General features: G+C 47.1%; 1 protein-coding gene across 1 annotated transcript in view; it reads left to right on the top strand.

The window, feature by feature from the left end:
- Nucleotides 1-542: 542 nt before the first annotated feature.
- CDH13 (cadherin 13) overlaps nt 543-13,280 on the top strand; it is a 1,043,800-nt gene continuing 1,031,062 nt past the window's right edge. The window contains exon 1 of the mRNA XM_082607144.1: nt 543-793. Coding sequence (XP_082463270.1) covers nt 749-793 — 45 coding nt within the window. The 5' untranslated portion in view covers nt 543-748. The remainder of the gene's footprint in view (nt 794-13,280) is intronic.

Genomic DNA, 13,280 nt, shown 5'->3' with positions numbered 1-13,280 from the left:
TTTCCTCAAATCATGGCCTCAACTTTGGTGCCAGATGCACATTTCTGGAGTAGGCGGCCAGTCAGACTCTCACCTGAGCAGTTAATAAAATCTATTGCCCCTTGATGGATTTTTTTCTGCAAGCTAGAATTGATCTGTCGTCTTTGTGATTTGTGAGATGGCAGGGAAACACCAAACACCATCATGACTTGGGCCACACTGAAAAAAAAAGAAAGAAAAAGAAAAAAAAATATCCACCGCCAAGTCTTTCCTGGCGTAGAAAGGGCTGGAACTGCTGGGGTCATTTTATTTGATTTATTGGAAATAAAGTGGATCTTATTAACATTTTAATAAAGAGAATCTTTTGCACTGGGCTGGAAGTGGCCGCCAGTACCCGATGGAATTCCATTCTTTGGAAAAGTGGCATTAGCTGGCGTTGCCCAGCGTGATTTGTGTGGGGCTGGGCCCCAACAGTCCAAAAAAGCGAACGGGCCGCCTCCTCCGAGGGGCTCGCTCTGCGCGAGGTGCTCGCCCCGTATCTGCCATGCAAAAACGAGGGAGCTTTATGAAGGAATCCGTCTTGTAAAGCCATTGGTCCTGGTCATCAGCCTCTACCCAATGCTTTCGTGATGCTGCCGCTGATCTATTTGGGAAGTTGGCTGGCTGGCGAGGCAGAGCCTCTCCTCAAAGCCTGGCTCCCACGGAAAATATGCTCAGTGCAGCCGCGTGCATGAATGAAAACGCCGCCAGGCGCTTCTAGTTGGGCAAAATGCAGCCGACAACTCCGCTCGTCCTGTGCGTTCTCCTGTCCCAGGTAGGGAAGAGAGGCTGCTGGGCGCACCCCGCTCCCCGTTTCTGCCTTCCGATTGCCTGGTGCGGGCTGGGCGACGGGGTTTTCGGGGGGTCGGGGGACTCCGGGCGCGGCGGCGAAGACAGCTCGGGGCTCAGAAGGGAGGTCATTCCCAGCCCCTGAGATCCTGGGGGGCGAGGGGGTGAGCCTGGTTTCCCACTCCGGGTTGTGTGTGTATATGTTCGGGAGATGTGGAGAGAGCTCCGAGTCCTTTTTTTTTTTTTGCAAGCAGGGGCGACATTCTCGCCTACATCAAGTGGGGTAACTTTGATTAGCCTCCTCCGGAGGCTCACGCGTCGGAGACTCAGCTGGTAGCGACTCCAAGGAGTCGTGGTTTCCCCCAACCCAGCGCCGATCGGGGAAGCGCAGCTCGGGTCCGGATTGCGGGCTGCCGGGCTGGAGAGGCCGGCCTGGCATCGCCGACTTGCCGGGGCGCCCGGGCCCCCTCGCCCAGCCCGGCGGCGCGCTGGAAGGCGCCTCGGGCCAGCCGAACGCCGCAGCCCGGCTGCCGCTGTCGCTCAAAGGCGCCGGCCGCGCCCGCATCGGGGTCCCTTCCCTCCCTGACCTCGGGCCCGGAAGGGCCTGAGCGCGTCCCCTCGCCCAGGCGCCAGGCCCACCCGCCCCGAGCCCCCTTTGTCTGGCCCACTGGAGCTCCGGCCCTGAGCCCTTAATGCCGCTTCTGCTGTGTTCCCCGGCGGGCGCAGAGCGCGGAGAAAAGTTCAAGCCTTGCCCACCGGGCTGCAGCTGCCTGTTAACCCTCAGAGCGCTGAGGCGAGAGGGAAGGGCCTGCGACCCGGGAGAGGGGGCGATGGAGACGTGGTCCTTAAGCAGCCATCTCTGCATCTCGGAGATCTCAGGAAGTTTGTGGGCAGGAAAGCAGTACTCTCAGGAGGCCAGACTGGAGGTGCCGGCTAGCGGCAGGCTCAGCCCCGCTCGGGGGCCTGTTTTCCGAGAGCGCTGTTACCCAGTCCCCCTGGCCTTCCTGGCAGCCTATGGGACTTGGCATGAGCTAGCAGGCTACAAGTGGGTGGGTGAGTGAGATCAAGGCAGGGCCAGGCGGAGAGGAGGGAAGGAGACAGGGAGTGCCTTGGGGTGCTGGAAATGGGTGTTGAGTTCCTGGCCAGGACTCCTGGATGCCAGGGCAAGAGGCACATGTGTGAGTGTGTGAGTGGGGTGAGAGGGAGGGTGAGGCAGCTGGAGTCCCAGGCAGAGGCTGGCTGGGATGCAGAGATGCAATGCAGCCTTCTAAGGGGAGACCACTGATGCATCAGTGTTGGGGTTAGACTTTGGAAATGGGTCAGTGTCCCAGGAAGCAGTAACCATGGTAATGACTCAAAGTTGGGTGTGAGGGTGGATGATAGTGCTTGGGGGCAGAGTTGGGTGCCTGGCTGCTGAGCCCCCTCCCAACTCATGCCTTCTTTCTTCCCTGGATACACAGCCCCCATTCATCACTGCCCAGTCATACTCTTCTTCTACTAGGGCTTTGGGCTGATTCTCTTGGGGTCCCTGTAGCTTTAAGTTCTGCCACAAATCCTATGCCTGTCTGTGAGCCAGCTTTCTAGACTTTGTGAACTCTGTCCCTGAGGTGGTGTGTGTGTATGTGTATATATATCTACATATCTATATACAGATATGCAGATATACAGATCCCAATTTAGCAGGGCGGTTCAGAGCATGCCTCTGATTCAGACAGATCCTCTCTGCCATATGCTAGTGGTACCACCTGGGCAACTTGCTTAACCTCTCTGAGCTTCCAGATTCTCTGTGGTGAAGTAATTTTATCACCTTCCTAGGACTGCTAGGCAGATTGGATTGCATTCAACAGCGTGTCCTAGGTAATGCATTTAGCACAAGGCCTAGCACTCTGGGAGCTTGAGATGTCTGGGAGCACTTACCACTACCTTACCCAGGACTTTACAGTCCTTTTCTCTGTGGGCATGCTTTGACCTCAGTGTGGATTCCAGGGTTTGGCCGAAGTTTTGTCTTCCTTCGAGCAAATCAGACCACATGACGGCACCCAGCAATTCCTATGCACTAGGGGCTTACATAATGCCTTTTGCAAAGCAATTGGTGTCTCCTCTCCCAGGGCCTGACTGACACAGGTGGCTTCTGAAGGCTGTCAGCTCTCTCAGTTTCTTTAGGATGGGGGAGCAGAGGTTTTATGAAGAATTTAATTGCCTGCCCTAAGAGGCTTATTTCTCTCATAGATTGTAATTCATAATCAGAGCAAATGTCCACATTAGCACAGCAATTGATATCCTGGTAGCAATAGCACCTTGCAGGGAAATCATTTTGGTGCAAATCAGTTAAGTGGCAAGAGGTTCAAGTGCAGAGCTCTGTGTGCCATAGCAAAAGGAGGGGAGAGTCTTGGAGCCTTTGAGTCAACAAGCAAAAACAAAACTTTCCTGAGGCAGAGAGAAAACAGAGGAAAGGGGAAAAACAATGTAATAAAGCAAATTAGTCACTTGGCCTTAGTATTGTTCAGGCAAGTATGTGTGTGTTTTTCTACCACAGTTGTAATACTCTGGGTCTGGCTTTGGAAGCCATCAATCTCTGTAAGTTTATCGGCTAGGTTGCTGTTTTAGGCATTTTGGAAGGGGGAAGAGGAATTCTAAGCAACAATGGCTGGAAGCTGGCAAAGCTGAGCAGTCACCTCTCTTCTCCCCTGGGGCATTTTGGGTAAGGCCTTACCAGAAGTGGCCTCTGGAATTTGGCTATGATAAATAATGAATGTGAAACAAATCAAGAGAGGACATGAGCTAGAAATTCCACTGTAAATATGATTCCCCCAGCCCAATTAGGGTATCACATCTAGGCAAAAGTTCTAACAACCAATGAGTAATCCCCCAAGAATTAGGATTTTAGGGAGTGGTTCAGGTTTGGAGAGCAGTCACTTGGGAGTGACTAAAAATGTTTCCACGGAATTCTGAGATGTTGATTTAAAATGGGGAGGTTTTTATTGGAGTCAGAATCTTGATTTTCAGGATTTTAAATGAGAATCAGTGTCTTCTAGTGCCCCTGCAATTTCATATATTGTATTTTAAGGGCAGTGTTTATTTGCAGAACCCTTTTGATGGGGAGGAAAGACTGAGAATTGCAGAGGGCATCTCTTGCTCTGAGATGGGTTCCACATGTGACAGCCTATAAGATTTCAAAAGCACTGGGGAAACAGAGATATGAGTGGTGAAAGGAACTGCAAAGTGGTAGCGTTCATATGTCTGAACAACTTTTTTAGCAAGTCCCCAAAGAGATTTAATAAACTGTAAGGCTGAATATGTGATCTGGAATTTATGTAATACCACAGTCTATATTAAAAGTCCCAACAGTCATCTTAGCTAATATCTCCTGCTCTGCCTCCGTCCCTTCTTTTCTATCTTTAGCCCTTGGGCTTTCCATTAAATAAAATCTATTTTTTTTCTAGAAACATCCTCTATGTGTTACAGTGCCATTGCCCAACAAACCAATGTACCCAATAACTGCATTATCTAAAAGTACCAGCATTTGGATGTTTATGTTGAATCTCAATCTGAAGTTCACTGTTGAGGTAAAAGTACAGCTGGGTTCTTGAGAATATCTTTCTTTCTTTACCTCCTTCCAAAAAGATAGTTGCTTGGGGAGTCCAGTTAATTTCTCTGCGGTGGAAGCTAAGGAAAAGGCCAGACTATGGATTCAATTCCCATCTGAATGACAGTAGCCAACAGTATTACATATTTCTGTGTGTGTGTATGTGTATGTGTGTGTTTATGTGTGTGTGTTCAGCTCTGTGTATTTTGATCTTGTTTTAATACCTGTTGAAAATTTTCTCCAGAAGAGGGCTCCATCCACAGCATTACAAAATTCTAAATCTACAGTTCATATTTTAAAGAACTTCAGTGTAGAAGCTCCATCAAAACCAAACTATTCTCCTTATTTTCAGTTATTTTCTACAAGCTCCCCTAAAGAGAAGTCCTGTCATTTTGCACTGAGTATCTTTCCTCCTTTTTTTCCCTATTGTAGTTGCTTCTGTTCTATTTTATTCTTCAACTATGTATCGCCTCTGAGTATTAGAGCAGGGAACATTTCAAAGGTAGACAATGCAGTATGATATGTGAGGAAGTTCTTTCCTGGCATTTGACTTCGGTCGGACCTGGTTTTACTCTTTAGGCAGCCAAACGGCAGGCACAGTTCTGCCTGTGAAAGGAGATAATCTTCCCCATTAGGTCACTACCCAGAAAAGCGAATCATTAGCCAGATGCACTCACCCTGCAACACCAGTTGAAAAGGAGAGGGAAATATCAGTCTGTCATCCAACTACAGTAATCAGTTGGACAGAATCAATTGAGTGACCACTGGTTTTGGCATCGTTTCCACTTAGCTGTGGGCAAGGTACCCACACGCCTGGGAGAATCTGACCCTCCTGAAGGATGCTGCCAATACAGTTCCCTGCAGCTTGTCTCCTCTGCAGCCACCTGGGGAGCCCAGGCCTGGCTCCCTCTGTCTGAGCAGACTGTACAAATGATGACTGGCTGGGCTGTAGGACCCCCTGCACCGTCACCAGATATGAAGTAGTGGCTTTATTCTAGAGTTAGGGTGGAAAGTGCTTTCTTTCTCTACTGAGAGAAGTTTCTAAGGGTAGGCTAGGGAGGAGAAGAAATGACATTTCAAACTTGAAATGCAGTCTGAGCCAAGGCTCATGGAGATGAATGGGTCACCCTTTGGCATAGAAGGTTGAACCTCGAGATATCTAATTGGTGGTGCTGAAGCCCATTCATCCCAATTCTGCAACTCTAGATTCCAGGGAGAAGTTGCAAAGTAGAAGCCACAGGCCAAATGTAGCTCATGGATGTCTCTTGTTTGGCCCAAATGTTTTGAAAAGTAGGATCTTGTACATTAAAAAACAAAACAAAACAGGTTTCTTGGGCTTCCCTGGTGGCGCAGTGGTTGAGAGTCCGCCTGCCAATGCAGGGAACACGGGTTCGTGCCCCGGTCCGGGAGGATCCCACATGCCGCGGAGCAGCTGGGCCCGTGAGCCATGGCCGCTGGGCCTGCGCGTCCGGAGCCTGTGCTCCGCAACGGGAGAGGCCACAACAGTGAGAAGCCCACGTAACGCCAAAAAAAAAAAAAAAAACAGGTTTCTTGCATTTCTTAAAATGTCAGAAGGTCAGGCAGCCCTAGAGCCGCATTCCTACAAGGCCACTCTTCCCTGGAGCTGAGTCACTACTGCCCCCTTTAGGACATCCCTCTGTAGTTTGCCACAATCCCCTCCACTCCCTACTGACCACCCAGCCCATTGTACTCATTTATTTTACCTACTTGCCCTTGTAGGCATTTCCATTGGGAACTTCTGGTTTTGCAGATTTTGAGCCTTGATCAAATTGATGTAGTCAGTTTTTCAGTGATAGGCTATTTGAAAAGGAAGGGACTAGCCCCTCTTTGATTGCTCTGATTGAACTACATGGACGTGAACTTCGGAAGAACATGACCAAGGGGACTGCACCTCCTCCCTGAGAACATTATTACCGTCAATGCCATTAGGTGACTAGGGCTACCCAGAGCAACACAACACCCAGGTCATTGTTTCATGTGGAATAGTTACACCCAGAGAAGTGACACATTGCAGTTTTGAGTCAGTCTGAGTGCTGGTCCCAGAGTGTTGGTACACCTTAAACATTGTTATGCATCAGCAGCCAAGGGGCTCTGGGACCACTGGATAATATGTAGGCCCTAGTGCACTGAACGAAGTATCACAGCAAGGGCATCCCTGCCCTTGGAGCACAGTGACACCCTGGGCATTGCCATTCCAACAGTGTTGCTCACCCACAGCATGCATATGATCAGAACGTCATGACACCTTCCTGTCCTTAGTCCTGCAGGGGACTCTGGGAGAACTGAGCTAACGCTCAGAGCATTTATAACTTCAGGGTAATGTTAGCTTTGCAGCTTTGTTGCCTAGAGTGCTTTTGTACACAGGACACTGTCACCTCTAGTGCCAACTGCAGTTTGTGTGGTGTTTTTGTAACTGTTTTTAGCAGTTAACACCCACCACAGTCTGCGTGCAGTGCTAATGCTACAACTAATGGCCTCTGGCTCCATAAGTACTAGACCGATCTGCCCACTCATCCCGTACCAGCAGGTAAGCCTCACATAACTATTGTTTTCAGTGGCTACAGACCCCAAAGATCAGCCTAAATATAACTACATACATATACAAAAAAAAGTGATTGTTTTTCTTCTGTCAGTTGCCAGCAGAAGTCACATTCCTGAAAATTAGCCTAGCAATAGGCACGTTTTAACATGTCATGTCTCATTTCAAAGGCCCCAGTGAGTGTCACCCAATCTGCTACAGAAGCACAAAGCCCCTGTGTCTCCCAGCTGAGCGCAGGCTGGGCTGGGGTGGAGGGCAGCAGCTGCTCAGCCGAGAGCAGCCCTGCCACATGCCTGGGCAGGGCCAGGAAGTGAGCTCAGCCTCTGGAGGAGCCTGGGGACCCTGCAAGGAACGTGGCAGCCTCATTCCTGCCTTATGCAGCCTCTAGGCCAAAGTCCCTTTCCTCCAGGGTGGCAGGGAACTGCTTTTCCATGAGCTGCAGGAGATGGTGACTGCAAATGCCTGAAGCTCAAGCTATTGGGATAATCTCCCTGTCAAACAATGTGGGGTCTGCGGAGAGTTGCTGGACCCTGCCAGCAGAACCCATGGCTGACTCAGGCCACACAGGCCCTGCCTTCAACTGCTGTAAGCTGTGGGGCATCTGGGATCATCTAACTCAGGGTTTGCAAACTATGGCCTGTAGGCCAATTCCTGCCTGCAGCCTGTTTTTATAAATAGTTTTATTGGAACATAGCCATGCCCATTCATTTATATAATTGTCTATGGCTGTGCTTGTGCTATAACAACAGAGTTGACACCATATGGCCCACAAAGACTAAAATATTTACTATTTGGGCCTTTACAGAAAAATTTGCTGACTCCTGCTCTGGCTCAAAATTACAGCCAGAGACCGCAGAGAGCCTTGTCAAAGTGCAGAGACACATTAGGGGTTTGTATTAGGAATTGTCCCTTCTATGCCCCAAGCACTCAAGCAACTTGACTTCAGGGAGATTCACCTGGGACCAAATGGATTCAATAAATACCTATTATATCCATAATACCTATTATATATACCTATTATATCCATGTGGGACCATGTGTGCTCAAGGTACAGCTGCTAGTAAGGCTGATTCAGTCTCTGTTCTCTTGGGGCTCAGACCCCAAGAGATCCCCTGGCAGGGGAGATCAATGTCAATTAATAAATAATTCAAAACAGAGACAACTGCTAGATGGAAGGAAATACAGTTGTGTGAGATCATGTCATTCTACATGTTTTGCTTGCCTGTGCCTTTTCTTTCTCCTCTACTAAAATATAGCTCCATTACAGCACGTGTTGTTGTCTGATTGAATCAGTTTTGTAGTCCCAGGGTCTAGAACAGAGCCTGGCATGTAGTAGGCCCTCAGTAAACATGAATGAATGAATGAATGGATGAATGAATGAATGAATATAAGAAAGGCATCAGATCCAGATGAAGGGTCTGGGAGGCTTCCCTGATAGCCTGCTGCTTGGGCCACAGTCTGGAGGAGCAGTGAGGCTTATGGACAAAGGAACACGAGGGTGTGGTGATGGGGGGAGCATTCCAGGCAGAAGGCCCAGCCTCGGGGAAGCCTGTGCAGGAGGAAACACCACACAACCCAGAGAGTGGTGTGAGGAACAGCCGGGGTTGCCAGAGCCGCTGGCACCTTGTCAGCCATCTCAAGGATTTTGGTGTTTGTCCTGGAGCAATGGGCAGTTACTGAAGGCAACTCGGGGAGGGTATACTGTGACAAGGCCAGATTTCTATTTTGAAAAGGTAGTTTGGCTGCAGTGTAGTTAGTGGATGGAGCTGGATATGAATGGAAGGGAGAAGCCAGTCTAGGCTTGAGGCCATAGGAAGAGCAGGGACTCTTGTTGCTCTAGACTAGGGAGTGACAGTGCAGATGAGAGAAGTAGACACACCCTACTCAGAGCATCCAAGAGACATTTAGGGGAGAATTTGGCAGGGCTGGGTTTGAGATGGCAGGACAAGGGCTAGGGAAGTGTTAAAGATGCAAGCTTGAGTTCTGGCTCTTCCAGTTGGCAGAAAGCTGGAGTCACTTGCCCAAACAAGGAACCAGGTGTTCGACATCATAAACAGGGCCTGAGGGCTATTCCCATGGGGGTGTTAGCCAGGCTGCAGCAATGCTCCTCACGAGAGGCATCCAGGGCCCCAGTTATGCTAATGTCCGCAGACCAATCCATGCTTGCATCTGGGATGGGCACTGTGGGGCCTGGCAATGCCCTTGACTAGAGTGACTGATCTGTAGCCTTTATAATTAACCAATCTCTGAGGCTTTTCATGCAAAAGATATTTGAGAGAAACATGGCTAAGCCCTTTAATTGTTTCTTGAAAGTTCAATCAGCAGCACTAGAAATATTTCTTACATGAAGCAAATAATGATCTACTATTTTCAGCAATCACTTTGCGAATGCTAACAAACCTTCATTTCAGCATCCTAGATATAGCCTTGGTGATGTTTATGTTTCTAGGTATAGTAATCTTCTTCAGCTGGGTTCCAGGCAGTGGTATGCTGCTAAATGTTTAACAACTGCTTTCTCTCTTAAAAAAAAAAAAAAAAAAAAGCACAGGTACGTTATCCTCAGAAGGTGAGGGATGTACAGTTGTCCACTTGCTAAGTATTTACTGAAGCATTTGGGGAGTTCATAGGTAAACAAGATGGACATGGACATGGAAACTGTTCTCATAGTCTTGTGGTCTACTGAGGGCAGCCAATAAGGAACAAGAAAGTAAATAGCTGAAATATACACATTTGGTAATTATTACAATAGGAAACAATAGGGGCTAAGATAGTATTGAAGGGGTGAGGCTGCTGTGCTCTCTCTCCTTTCCTTCCATCTTTCCTCCTACTCTCCCTCTGTTCCTCCTCTTCCCACAATTTTTGATATCTAGCAAGTGCCAAGCATTCTGCTAATTTGGGGATCCAGAGATGAGTACAACACAGTCCTGGTCCTCAATAGGGGAAGTGCTGGAGGTGAGTCAGGGCCTCTGGTCTCCTGGGACCCAGAGGAGCTAGTGTCTTAGTTTATGAGGATCAGGGAGACTTCTGAGACTTTGAGAAGTGAATTTGAATTCTGACCCAGCCTTTTGCATGCTGTGTGACCTCTGATAAGTTACCTTTTTTCCCTCTTCTTCTGTTTCCTCCTGTGTCTAAACAAAAGGAGAGGCTACACCTCTCTACACCTGCCTAGCAGGTGAGTATTAAATAAGTGTATGCTTATGGCTTCATCACATGATTGCCAATGCTAGGAGCTTAAAGAATACTGGTTACATTAACTTTTATACTCCATGCTGCAAAGCAGTTTATGGCTTGAAGGTACCATGGGGCCCTGGACTTGAGCATCTGACTAACTTAGAGGGGAAAAATACTTGTGTCCTTAAAATTGTACAGACATTAAAAAAATAAAGTTTGCTCCCCAGAGAAGGATTTGCCAATTCTCATATTGGTAGCTCCCCAGTGATCATTCTCCTGGAGATTTTATGCTTCATAAAATTTTTTGATCTGGTGGGATTGTATCTTTTAGATGTATCTTCCCAGCAGCTGTTCCCAGGAGGCTTTATCAGGGCAGTATGTACGTGGGTATGCTTGCCAACACCATGAGCACTTATGATTATTATTATTATTTAAAATAAATCAAAATTACTGTAGTAAACTTATTGTATAATTTACTGCTAAGTGCCAGTTGCATATATTATCTCAAGTTCTCACTGCAACCCTTAGGGACAACTATTCTTTTTTTTTTTTTAACATCTTTATTGGAGTATAATTGCTTTACAATGGTGTGTTAGTTTCTGCTTTATAACAAAGTGAATCAGTTATACATATACATATGTTCCCATATCTCTTCCCTCTTGCATCTCCCTCCCTCCCACCCCTCTATGTGGTCACAAAGCACCGAGCTGATCTCCCTGTGCTATGCGGCTGCTTCCCACTAGCTATCTATTTTACGTTTGGTAGTGTATATAACAGAGACAACTATTCTTGTCTCCATTTTTATCTATGATGAAAAGAAGTTCAGAGTGGATGAGTCATCTGCCTAAGGCTACACAGCCACTAAGAACTGGGATCAGGGTTTGAACCCATGCATTTCTGATTTCTGGGCATGTGAGTTTTCCTCCATATTTCCCTGGTATATAAAAAATTGCTCCCTTGTCCCCTCAAATGGCGTAAGAATTCTCTTCCTTGACTATTTTGTTCTCTGGCTCTCTTGGAGTCAAAATAGCTGCCTGGAATGACCTCATTTTTGAACTCCTGGTCTCTAAAAGTAGACGTGGGATCTAGACCTCCTCTCTGGGTTATTGGTTACAACCTTCAGAACTGGGTTAGCTCAGGGTTATTTTGTATTCTTTATCGCTGAGTCCTTGTGTTTGACCAGGGACAAACAAGCTACCCACACCACATGCTTCCCCCAGCAAGAACAGTCATCCCAGTGAGAACAGCCGCGCAGAGGCCAGGACCCAGCTTGGGTGTGGCTCCTCTAAAGCTTCCAACGTGCAGGTAAATTCTCTGGCCGTTTCCTGCCTGCTGCTGAGCCCTGAAGCTGGATGGCGTCCCTCCCTGGGAATGCCAAGGAACTCCACTGTCCAAGCCAGTGTCTCCTGAGTGCCACTGTCTACAATACTGTTTTCCCCAATCTATAGGAAAATGAGAAATACACAGCCTGTATCTATATCCAGACACTCAGATCTACAGTGAGTTGCAATTGGACTGAATCTAACCTGAAGTTTAGTTGTGTTTTACTAGATGAGGTTTCTTTTTTTCCTTTTAATTCAATTTAAGGACCTTTAGTCAGCGTAGCCACTAATTCAGTGAACATTTGTTGAGTGCCTGTTATGTGCCTGGCACCGTTTCATGTCCTGGAGATAGAGTAGGGAGCATTCACAGAGCCCCTGTGCTGGCAGATATACACACTCCCCCTTTGCCCCAGTCCTCACCACCCACACAGTGACCTTGCCTTTCTGCCTCTCTCAGGATGTATCTGTGCCCCAATCTATTCACTCCGCATTTGATTAAGTCATTCATTTAACAAATATTTACCGACCAATGACCATATCTCAAGCAGGGTGCTTGACACTGGGTGAGCAGAAGTGATTAAGAAAGACAAGACTGCCTGCCCTCATGGAGTCTACGTTCTCATAAGGGAGAAAGAGAATAAACAACAAAAATAAGTAAATATGATAATTTTGGAAAATGATAGTGCTCTGAAAAAAATTTTAAATGGGATAGGCAGTTGTTCTGAGCTTGTCCACTACTCTCTTTGGGGATGGAATGTTCATTGTTCTGATGCAATGACCGTTCTACTTTTTAGGGTTAAAATGTCCTATAATTTTTGAAATGAAGTTGGTTAATACATAGAGGGCATTTTTGTCCTTAGTGTTAAAGTGTTATTGGCAAACCTTTGTCCATTCTCTATTTTTTGTTTTTCTTAAAATTTTGCTTTTGGGAATCCCAAACTATGGCAGCCAATGACTTAAACCAGAGGTAGGTAATCTTTTTCTGTAAAGGGCTATGGAGTAAATATATGGTCTCTCTTGCAACTACTCAATGCTATCAATGTAGCATAAAAGTAACAACAAACAATATGTAAACAAATGGGCAGGGCTGTGTTCCAATAAAATTTATTTACAAAAACAGGCAGAGCTGGATTTGGCCCTCAGGCTGTAGTTTGCTGATCCCTCATCTAAACCATTAACCACCTCACTAGCTGGTCAAATTGGAATAGGGCAGAGACCAGGGACAGAGACCAGAACTTCTTCTTTGTTCTTTGTTTCTTGTCTTCATGAGAACTGTGGTACTTCTTTAGGACTACATGTCACTGGGATTCTACGTTAACTTAGATCCAGGTAAAGATGCTTGTAGTCAACTATGGAATGTAATTCTTAGGCCAGCTCTAAAAGATATAATAGTTTAGCTTTTATATTAATTATCTGGATTACAATTCTTAAGGCTTTCTCACCACCCAAAGGTATGTTGGTGCTAAACCCTGTATCTTGGATTGAGTTCTCCCAAACGGTGATGGAGGCACAGGCTTGTATGCAGGGAGCTGATGTGAGAGATGATTCCAGTTCACAGACATGAGGACTGTAAAACAAGAAAGAAGGAAAGCCAAGAAAAAGTGTATCTTTGAGCTGGTTATTGTCATGGGCAACAGAGGCTCACTGCTGCTGGGGGCCCTTGGAAGAACTGTGTAAAACTCGCTTCAGAATGGTCCCTCTGCAGGATAGGAGGCTGGAGGATACATCTACCTATGCCCACCTTCCATTGGTCAAGGGTGGCCTCTGGTGCCATTATTTCCTCTGTGATTCCCTGCTGAGCCTTTGTGACCCTGGGGGCAACCATGGTTTTAGA

Source organism: Mesoplodon mirus (assembly GCF_964341445.2).
Source record: "Mesoplodon mirus genome assembly, chromosome: 19".
NCBI classification, from domain to species: Eukaryota; Metazoa; Chordata; class Mammalia; order Artiodactyla; family Ziphiidae; genus Mesoplodon; species Mesoplodon mirus.
The sequence above is the reverse complement of the archived record's forward strand: the minus strand, read 5'-3'. Positions and strand labels throughout refer to the sequence as shown.